The sequence below is a fragment of the Chenopodium album genome, chromosome 25, assembly GCF_948465745.1.
Source record: "Chenopodium album chromosome 25, dcCheAlbu1.1, whole genome shotgun sequence".
NCBI lineage: Eukaryota > Viridiplantae > Streptophyta > Magnoliopsida > Caryophyllales > Amaranthaceae > Chenopodium > Chenopodium album.
In genome coordinates this window covers 3,363,824-3,375,189 of record NC_137858.1, presented here as the reverse complement: position 1 = coordinate 3,375,189, position 11,366 = coordinate 3,363,824, and the positions used below count along the sequence as shown (strand labels likewise).

General features: G+C 34.0%; 2 protein-coding genes across 2 annotated transcripts; both read left to right on the top strand.

The window, feature by feature from the left end:
- The first annotated feature begins 615 nt into the window (after nucleotides 1-615).
- LOC145614727 (uncharacterized) lies at nucleotides 616-5,697 on the top strand. Its single transcript, XM_081669798.1, has 8 exons — nucleotides 616-1,004; nucleotides 1,385-2,706; nucleotides 2,788-2,878; nucleotides 2,979-3,136; nucleotides 3,222-3,273; nucleotides 4,141-4,220; nucleotides 4,332-4,425; nucleotides 4,740-5,697. The coding sequence occupies exons 2-8, from the start codon at nucleotides 1,498-1,500 to the stop codon at nucleotides 5,330-5,332; spliced, it is 2,277 nt and encodes a 758-aa protein (XP_081525924.1). The 5' UTR covers nucleotides 616-1,004; nucleotides 1,385-1,497; the 3' UTR covers nucleotides 5,333-5,697.
- Nucleotides 5,698-8,227: 2,530 nt separating this feature from the next.
- LOC145613284 (uncharacterized) lies at nucleotides 8,228-10,212 on the top strand. The gene is made up of 2 exons (XM_081668362.1): nucleotides 8,228-8,360; nucleotides 9,326-10,212. Exons 1-2 carry the CDS (start codon nucleotides 8,228-8,230, stop codon nucleotides 10,210-10,212), a joined length of 1,020 nt encoding a protein of 339 aa, XP_081524488.1.
- Nucleotides 10,213-11,366: the final 1,154 nt, after the last annotated feature.

Sequence of the window (11,366 nt, the reverse complement as noted above, 5' to 3'; positions counted from 1 at the left end):
AGTGGGTTTCAATTTCAGACTCATAAAACCAAGAGAAATGCTCTTAAGCACTGAGTCCTCACATGCACTATATTGACCATCATCATTGGTATGGGGTGGGTTATAATAACTTTTTATATGCTATGAGTATCCTAATAAGAATACATGATCAATTAAGTACTTGTATATGAATATTGCAAATATTATCTAGATGACTATTTTTAAAAGGTATCATTGACACGAATAAACTCTAGAAACATTAACGGTAAATAACATGTACATACGTGACCATATGGGGAAAAAAAATCTGACAAAAAAACATTAACAGTCAACACAATGGCACAATAAATAAGTCATTAGAGCTTACTCTTGCTAACGAATACCCTATACCAGTATAAATTTATTAATTCCACAAAAGTGTTTTATTACCGCCTAAGAAATGGGTCCGAGCTTGATTACGAAAACGGACCAAAGTGTCGTCAAAACCTAAGATAAACAATGAATGCCTTGTTGGAAGCAAACCAAACCAAACATTAAACAAGAATGAAGTTTCCGGTGGTAAGGTAACTAACCGTAACAGTAGCAGCCAAAGAAGAAGAATACTCAAACAAATACGAGTACACCCACACACAAAACCTTTCACCTTCCTCACCATTTCACTCTTTTCGAGACTTTTCCTTGTTCCTTTTTTCTCTCTCCTCTTTACTTTGTTTTTCTGCTTTAATTATTATATTTCCAGTTTAATTCAATTCCAATTCAATTGCAATCCAACAATTTAATTTAATTCAATTCCAAAAATAAATAAAATCAAAAAAATCCCATGTGATGTGACTATGTGAGTAGTACTACTACTATTGTCCTGTATTTATCTCTCTCTCTTTCATTTTCTGATCATTATTTTAATTGATAATACAGACTATTTCTCTTCTTCCTTCAATTTGTAGAGAGAGAAAACAAAACCTGTGAATTCCCCAAGAATTTGTTGGTTTTTGAGGTTCAACTTCTCACTTCTCTCTTCTCCCCAGGTTAGTGTGTTTACAAATCCCTACCCACTTTTTTTTTTTTTTTTTGTTTTTGTTTTTGTTTGCTTCCTCTTATTAATATTTTGCTCTAGTACTTTGTTTGTTCACATTCTTCGTTTTTCTGGGTAATTATGTGTTGATTTTTATAATTATTAATTATTATTTTGATTTCTTGAAATTAGGTTTGCTCCCTCCTCCCTTTTCGCCGTGATCTGTGTGTTGTTTTGTACTGAAAATTGATGCTTAATTTTAGTTTTTTAAGCATATAAATTGAGTTGATTTGTTTTGAATTATGTTGAATTAGTTAGAATTGGGATCTGTGTTTTGTGGGTTTTTAAGATCAGCTGAAAATTTTCCTCTTTTTTTTGTTTGTTGTTGTGTAGAGAGAATTATTTAGTGCACAGCTGGAATTTGTTAATTCTGGGTGCCAATTGTGTTGGGGTTTTTATGATTGATCCATCTGGGGTGGATTGTAGACTTGTAGTTCATGGGTTGAATGAACAATAAGTGGGAAATGGGTAGTCTTAGTGAAGAAGATGACCAATTTTATGATTCTAAGGATTATATCACCCCTGTTTCGGATTCCGGATCCGATGGGGTGGAGAATTCTGATTCAGAATCAAGGATTGCTGAGGATGTGCTTCGCAATTTCGGGTATGAAGTTTGGATCCGAAGTCCCGGGACTATTGGTGAGCGCCGTCAGAAGCTGTTGAAATTGATGGGTTTAGCTCCGAATCAAGTGGTGGAGGAAGGGGATGATGTTGAGTGTTCTAGTAGATTTAAGGAAGAGGTTGTGGATAGTGCTAGAATTATGGAAAATAGTGGGACGGTTTTGAGGTCGAGTTTTAGGGAGCTGCATTCGTCGAGTCAGTCTTCTGTATCATGTTGCTCGAATGACACGCATGAGTTGTTGGACATGGCTATCGAGGAGAATTTGGTCCGTAGAATCAGGAATTTGGACAATGGATCGGAGTTCATTGTGGATGAACTTGGGCAAGATGGATTATTCAGAAGACTGCGAGAAGTGGGATCAAATAGGTCGCTCAGTGGGGAGGAATTTGAGCGGATTCTAGGTCTATCGCCATTGGTTCAGAGAGCCATGAGAAGAGATGTTGGATTGGCAACCAATACTAAAGTTGAAGGAAAAAAGAGAGCTAAAAAAGGATTTTTACGAAGATTAGGTGTTGTGGAATGTATTGCTGATACACAGTCAAGCTCAAGGATTAACCGGGTAGAAAGTGATGGCTCTTTATCAATTTTAAGACGTAGAGCTCATAATGTTAGGGTTCGCACTTACAAAAAGCGTTCCAAGGATTTTTCGGCTCTTTATATGGGGCAAGATATTGCTGGACATGAGGGTGCTATCCTTACAATGAAGTTCAGTCCTGATGGCCAGTTTTTGGCAAGTGCTGGTGAGGATGGAACTGTCCGGGTATGGCAAGTGATCGAGTCTGAGAAGTCAGAAATAGATCATGTTCCAGATGTTGATGCTGCACATGTCTATTTTACAATCAACCAACATGGAGAATTAGTACCTGTTAATGTTGACAAAGAAAAAAGGGGGAGACTGAAGAGCCTGAGAAAATCACCTGAGTCTGCATGTGTTATCTTCCCACGGAAAGTATTCCATTTAGCAGAGAAGCCTCTTCATGAGTTCCATGGTCATCGTGGTGAAGTGTTGGATCTTTCATGGTCAAATAACAAGGTCAGTTGCTTTGTTATTGGGTTCGTTCTGTGTTTCTCCCAGATTAAATTTCGAAAGTTAAAATTTTTTCTAACTATGCAGTGTCTCCTGTCATCCTCTGTTGACAAAACTGTCCGTTTGTGGAGAGTGGGATTTGATGAGTGCCTGAAAGTTTTTTCACACAGCGATTTTGGTACTATCTCGCTCTCCTGCACTTATTTGTTAACACTTATTTTGGTGCTTTGGTACTCAACATGAACTTATTTCTGTATGTCCTGCTTTTTTTGAACCAGTCACATGCATCCAGTTTAATCCCATGAATGAAAATTTCTTCATCAGTGGTTCTGTTGATGGTAAGGTTCGTATTTGGAGCATTTCTGAAAGTGGAGTTGTTGATTGGACAGACATCAAAGAAATAGTCACTGCTGTTTGTTATCAGCCTAATGGAAAGGTTTGCACTTCTTGGCCACATTGTCTGCAGAAAATTTTGTCATCAAAGGCCTGTGTTTTAAAGAGGTTTTGTATTTGTGATGTAGGGTGCTATTGTTGGCTCAATATCTGGTGCTTGCTATTTCTTTGATACTTCAGGTATGCATTTTTGTTTCAGCCTCTACTGCAGTTTTTCAGGCATTACTGATGTAGATAATGTGATTTGATTATACCTTTTAAGGATTAGTCCAGTGTTCATATTGCAGTACTTGGGATGCTTGACAGTTTGGATTTATGATGTAAAGTCTGACCTCTGACATTTTAGCAAAAACATTTCATTTACATATGTCCTTAATGGATCGTAAGTTTGTAACCCACTGATAAACTGTATGTTCTTTACCATCCACTTCACTGGCCAAGCCTCTGTTTCTTTTGAAACAGTATATGTCAACTCAAGTCCATCATTTCGTTCCCAAGATGATGCAATGGAGTATGGAATGGTCTATAAACCATCAGATAGGTGTAGTTTAGGATTATGTTGTTTACCCACTTTTTTCTCATGGTGCAATATATGTCATGATGAAACTTGCTTTGGAGATTGCATTTAGCTGTAGGATCTGGATCTAAAAGGATTGTGATCCTACCTTTTATTTTTATTGTTAAAATCTATAATTTTTATATAGACTTTGTGAGACTTACTTTGATGGATAAAGAATTTAAGCTTCTATTACTTAGTTTTAATACATATAGTTTGATTATAACTTGAATAATACACAGTATATCATGTCTGCTAAACAATTTGTTGAGTCCACAGTGAGGGATCTCTGTGTTTCTTACTGGTTTTACATAATGCCTCCACATTGATCAGCAGCCAAACTTGGAAAAGTAATTTATCAACTGTGGCTGTCTAGTTAAATTATATGTAAAGTTGAGTTTCCACTTACGTACCAATATTGTTGTGGTGTATTTGGGTGTCTTTTTAATATTATTTCTTCTATTCCTTGTCTAACACTCTATTTTTTACAGATGATCGACTGCAAATGACTGATCAAATATCGTTGCATGGTAAAAAGAAGGCACCCCTAAGAAGAATTACTGGGTTTCAGGTGATTAATTTCTCAAATTTACTATCTTTTGCTTGTTTTGTTATTACAACTCCTATGTCACCTCCCTAGTATTTTACAATGCTGACTTCAATTTGTATATGACGGATACAGTTTTCCCCTGGTGACCCAAGCAAGCTCATGGTTACTACTGCTGATTCCCAGGTCCGAATACTCAAAGGGGTTGATGTAATATGTAAATATAAAGGTTGGTGACTCTTCCCTTTTATAATTATCTTCAACGCTTCTGTGTCATCCAAACTAAATCATTACTCAAATAGACAAATACAAGTATTTTGTACTGATTACATCTTGGTCCACTAACCTAGAGGATCGGGCAAACAACTGCCTTATTTTTGTCAACATTTTCCCAGTTATCTACTTTCTCTATGTCGACCAAATGAGCACTTAGATCTTGCTGTCAGTTAAGCAGGAGTGAATTATGCAATTTAATTTGTATAGTCTGTTCATTGAATTGATTTTTGAGGCCTAACATTCCAATCTGTTATTTGCTGTTATCAGGTCTTCGAAATGCAGGAAGCCAAATATCTGCATCATTTACATCAGATGGAAAGCATATTGTCTCAGCAAGTGAAGACTCTTTTGTTTATGTATGGGACTCCAATAAGTCAGACAGAACAGTTTCATCTCACTTCCGAAGCAAGAGCTCATGTGAGAGATTTTTCTCAAACAACGCCTGTGTTGCTGTTCCTTGGTATGGAACAACATGCAGCAATGTTTTACCTTGTCTCTCAGAATCATCAACAGCTTCTCCAGGAATCATGGTGCGATACACAACTGAAAGAAGACTGGAACATCAACCCTCTGCCGAGAGCCCACACCTCAGAACATCATTATTCTCAACAGATGCCATTTCTCTGGGCTTTCCAGATCCGTTTTCCAGAGGGGTTGCAACCTGGCCGGAAGAGAAGCTGACCAGCTCAAATTCCCTTATTGTTTCATCAGCAACTTGCAAATCAGAGTACAAGTTTTTAAAAACAACATGCCAAAGTATGGCAAGCTCCCAACACGTGTGGGGTTTAGTCATTGTAACCGCAGGTTGGGATGGTCGAATCAGGGTATTCCAGAACTACGGTTTACCAGTTCGCTTGTAAATTCTCAGGAGTTTGGTCAGTGTGTGCCTCAAAATGGAATTAATAAATTTGTGATTCCATTGTATAAATGTAAAGGTAAAAATTTTCCCCACACGTAATTATAATTATATACTTGTTAGTTGATTTTTTTTGCCGAAAAAAAGAAAAAGAAGAAGAAAATTGGGTCCATATTACTAGTTTTTAGCAAGAGGTTACAGGCTCTCAAAAGTCAATGTAATTTTGGCTGATTTTGTGGAAGTGGAAGCTACCTTCCAAATTTGATTATTGAATAGTAGATCTTGGATTTTGAGGATCAAATATTCATTGTAGTTGACTTTTTTCTTTTGTACATGTCATAATTTTATATACCAAATTGTTGTGATGAACTTTTACATTTTATATTGACTTTTTCGTTTTATACCTTTACCAACTCCAACAAATAAAGCAATCAGGTCAAATCCTGGATGTTTTCGGCTGTCTTGTATGAAGTGTAAGGTAGAGTGTTAGAATTACCTTGTTAAACCCATTTACTAGTATTTATTATTCACATTAAATAATCCAAAATGACTAATGTTTTTTAGATGGTTTATACTTATTGTTTTGTTATCACCTATGATTGTAAACCATTAAGTGTATCTGGGTAACCTTATGTTTAAGGTTGATTTTGCTTATGTTTTATGTGCTCTATTTATCCTGTTTTAGGCAATACCATCGATCTATTGAATGTGAAATATTTAACTAGTGATGAAATAAGTGCTTGAAGATTGATCTCTATTGAACAATTCAAGATTGAGAAAGGCAATGTAGTCTCTTGACTCACAAAGTTACAATAATTTGTGAGATTGGGATACGTTAATGTGAAGTTGTCTCATGTTTTAAACAAGCCGTGTTATTGTGTACCAATACGTCGGTGCTTAGTGTGGTTACTTTGTGCAATAAAATTGGCATATTTAGAAACTTTATGCTAATTAATGGCATTTTTTGGGGCTGGATGGCTGGATGCTATTCACATTAACAAAAACCCTCTCGTGTCTTGTCCAAAGGAAGCGTGCAAATACAATTCAACTAAGCTAAGATCACAATGTCAAAAGCTTTCCATATATTATGCTTGTCAATATATTCTCAATTCTCATAGAATTGTTCATTACTTCTATATTTGAAATGGTCGGTACACTACATAACAAGTTAATCCAACGCAATTTAACAAGTATTTCCTTACTACGTATGAATTTGGCAAAACTTGGTGTAAACAATAATTAATTTAAAAGATTAATTGTTGATGGAAAATATAGTGATAACCTATTTTAGAATAGGAAAATGTTGAGTATCTAAGTGTGTTAAGTTAATCAACCAAATTTACATGAAGATACGGCATGAAGAACTATGGCAACTAGTATAAACAAGTGAATTAACCCGAAATGGAATAGTCTATTAGCATATAGATACTTCGCGTATAATGTATTCATAGCCTTCGAAGACTAACAAGTTCCAAGCCCCCATCTTTTGAAGTGTGCTTAGAACCAAGCTCCATATATAGTAAAAGAGGGGCCAAATCAAACTCTTAGCGCGCGAGCCTCACTTGCCTTTTATAGTAAGATCAAGAGTTCTATGTTTATCAATTTTAGTTGAAGTTCTAAATTCAATTTTTAAGGATAGATGAACAATTATAGATGGATTATGTAGACAATGTAGATATTATGTGGTGTGGATCAGAATTTTATCAAGCATACACATTTTGCTAATAGCGCATCACATTTAAAGTTGTTTTTTTGTTTGAATATTCCAAACATATATATGATGTAAAGATGACATTGAGCTAGCGTATTGAAAATTTTCATTTCTTTGTATTGACGGATTGACAAGGCATGCCATGACATGAATATAGTGTTACGCCGTCAAGTTTAAAGGAGTTGCCCACATGTTAGTACTTGGTAGTGTCGTGCCTTCGTAACTAAGTTAATTACTCATATTGTTCTTGATCATGCCAAAGTTCATGTCTTATGTATCAAGCAAAAAGCTTCCTTGCCAAAAATGAGACCTAGGTTGCAACCCACAATACCTTGTTGTGTCTAGCCATGATCATTCTCTGTCAAGCTTCCGGCTATCTCCCATCCACTCGCCTAGTGTTCTTTAGACTCTAGACTAGACTTACAATGTTTTTTTCCTTGAACAATTTTAGTCAAATCAGATCATGACATTATTTAATCACGATCCTCCTGACTTTATGGTATGAATGTACGTGCAAACTTATTGTGTAATTGCACATAATGCTTTCTTTTTTTGTCATTATATGTATTACCTAAGCTCAATTAACAAGTTATAATTAGTACATACGTAGCTTTCATACAGCTTATGTGCCTAAAATAAGAAAAAATGGTGGAATATGAATATTTAACAAGAATTCTCTAAAAATTGAAAAAACGTGGAGGGTTGGGAAGGGCAGATAATAGGGAGGAAAGGTTGTTGAGTTCAAACCATAATACGTTTTCATACATTTAATATAATAGAAACAAAACCCTTTCATGTTATTATATATGTAATATCAAATTAAAGTAACTTAGCTTGTATAATTACCATATATTATGTACGTGTAACGTGTCCTGCCTAGTTGGAAGAGTAAAATCCTATTATTTAGGAAAGATTAGTTTTTATAAACCATATATTATAATTGTTTTAATTAGTAAGGAATTAACAAAGGTTGTGACCCCTTGTTTGCTCTCTCTAAAGCATGAGAATGATCACCCTCTTTCTCTGATTGCCCACCTCCTTATTCTCTCTTCTTCACTTAATCAAAAGATTAGGTTTTTATTAATGAGATAGAAATTTAAGGAAAATAAAATTAAACGAAGGAAAAGGAGGAGGGAAAAAAGAGGAAAAAAAAAAAAAAAAGAAAGAAAAAAAAGAGTGAAAGTAGAAATGGGAAGAGCTCCTTGTTGCTCTAAAATTGGCTTGCATAGAGGTCCATGGACTGCTAGGGAAGACGCGTTGTTAATCAAGTACATTGAAGCTCATGGTGAAGGACAATGGAGATCTTTGCCTAAGAAAGCCGGTAAGACGTACTACTCTTGATAATTAGTTCATTCCATCTCTATAATTAATTAAGTGTATATTATATGTTTCAGGGTGTAATAGCTAGCTTAGTTAAACTTATGAATCGATTATGCATGTTTGATTACTACTCCATAATTAATTCATTAAATGTTCATTCATTTCTATTAGGAAATTCTAGTTGCTAAACTAGCTAGAAAGAAGTGATGTGAAGTGAAGTGAATATGGAGATTATACTAAGTGGTTCAATCAAGATTTAGACATTCAGATCGCGCTAATAATATAATAATATTTATATCCATCTCTAAATCGATTGACTGTGGTAATTGAAGATTGATGATCTTTTGAATATAACTCTCTTTGAGTCTTTGTCCTACAAAGTATTGTATACTATACATTGTAGGCTTTAATGATGATCATCTAAAATTAATCACACGCTTGTTTCTCCAAGTAAACTATTTACTATTACTTTTTTCCCCTCATGTTCCTACAATAACTACAAGTAGTATTTCATTTCTCTCCCACCTCACACTTTTGCTTGAATTAATTTCCACTATCAATTCATTATTAAATTCTTCATCTCCGTGTCAAACACAAGTGTACACTTACACAATAATATAGGATGTCAATAAAAGTACAATAACTACTACTATTTCATTTCTTTTTCTTTCGTTGTCTTCAGCTGAAAAATGTGATGTATAACTGTACTATATACTAAGCTAAAATCACAACTTCCCATCAATATAATAATTTTGATTAATCTACTATACCTTGAGCTAAATTCCTTTATTATTATTATTATTATTATTATTATTATTATTATTATTATTATTATTATTATTATTATTATTATTATTATTATTATTATTATTATTATTATTATTATTATTATTATTATTATTTGCCTAAATAATGTTGATAGTGATTGATGAGCTGACAAATTATGCTTATTCACAATAAATGTAGGACTTCTAAGGTGTGGAAAGAGTTGTAGATTGAGATGGATGAACTACTTGAGGCCGGATATCAAAAGAGGCAATATTACACCCGAAGAAGATGACCTTATTATTAGGTTACATGCCTTATTAGGCAACCGATGGTCTCTCATTGCTGGAAGATTACCTGGTAGAACCGATAATGAAATCAAAAATTATTGGAACACCCACTTAAGTAAGAAACTTCGGAGCCAAGGTACTGATCCGAATACCCATAAGAAGTTATCTGAATCCGATTTGGAAAAATTATCTAAGAATTACAACAAAAAGAGATGTAGGAACTCAATTACCAACAATAATAAACATACTAATAATAATATTAGAAGTGTCAAAACTCAAAAAATTGATGATGTAGTTGAGGAGAAAACCAAGATCCATTCACCCAAACCCGTTAGGGTTAAATCAGTTGTGTCTATGACAAGAAATGATAGCAATACAAGTTTAGAAACAATCAATGTGAGTACGACAAGTGTAACTTCGAGTCAAAATAATCAAACCCTAGACCAAAATTATGCCCTACCAACATATGACTCGGAAGATAATATCATTCTAAACATTCCATGGTTAGAACATCATGCAACCTTGGAAGGCAGTGGACTTGATGAGCATCTGATGATGGCGATCGGATCATCATCGTGTGGTAATCATGACGTCAGCATCGATATCATGCAGCCTAATAATGAAGTAATGGCCGCACCGGATAACAACCAACAGCTTGAGAAGCTCTATGAGGAGTACCTACAACTTATTAAGGTTGATCATGATCATCATCATTATCATGATGGCGATCGCGATGGAGGTCATGATGGTGATGTTGATGGTGAACTGGATTCATTCACTGAATCTTTTCTCATTTAATTGGAGATGTATACATGATTGTGAAAGGGAAGTGAAGGAGAGATTATTAATAAAGATAGTAGACATTTTTTAACAATATGCATGAAATTGGCCTCTTGATAGCTTAATGATAATATTTTTATTTTTATTTTACAAAAAAAAAAAAAAAAAAAAAAAAAAAAAAAAAAAAAAACATTGCATTAATTTTGCAATTTATGTAATGTTAACAAATTACTATTGTTAATCAAAGGTAGCATTATAATAATACGAGTAGAGAGTACAATATGACATTATTATGACATACACAATTTGAGTGATAAGCCTTTGATTGATGCTAACCATATATGTTAGCTAAACTGGTTAAGATGAAAGCAAACTAACTACTTTTTCAATAAATTTCAAAAGTAAAAGTGCGTAACAAAGATTCCTTGTATTTTAATTCTGAAGTAGGAAAAATAACAGAAGCACAAGCAAAGGTGAAAAGTGTAGAGAAAGTTGGTAGATAAGGTTGGTGAAAAACAAAAATCCCCTAAAACAAATGGTTGACTAGTATTTAGACCATCTTATTTAATTTCTTGGATGTTGAAACATAGATTAAAGCTTTTAGTAATTTTGCAGCGTACTTAAATTGAAATAATTTCCACCAGGTACTATAAAATTAGGTGAGATAACAAACACCATTGAGGCATTGACTAAAAGAAGCTTAGCATGCAGGTTCATTGTTGGGCTATATGTTTAGTACTTGTATTTTTACATACTCCAACTTATATGTAAAGTCAAAGTTTAGTTAAATCAAATTAAATTAAAAAAATGAGTTCGGATTGAATTAGATAAGCAAAAATAAGATCAACAAAATAGGAAATTTGAAGATTTCCTCACCATTTTGATTCTAATGCCGTGTTATATAAATACCATTTTCAGATACTCTGTATAAGAGTTGTCAATTTTTAATAGTGTGTTTCCTTCATCTAAGTTTTACTAATCAGATCTTGTACGGAGTAAAAAAGTCATCAATAATACAGAGTACAAAGCTACTCATAATTAATTAATTTGTTTGAAACGATTGTCAAATTAATTAATGAAATACAGCATTATACTACATATTTCCGAACATAACTCCTGTATAAAGGAGTAATAAAATGAGACGGATGAAATTATTGGCTATATGAATAGCA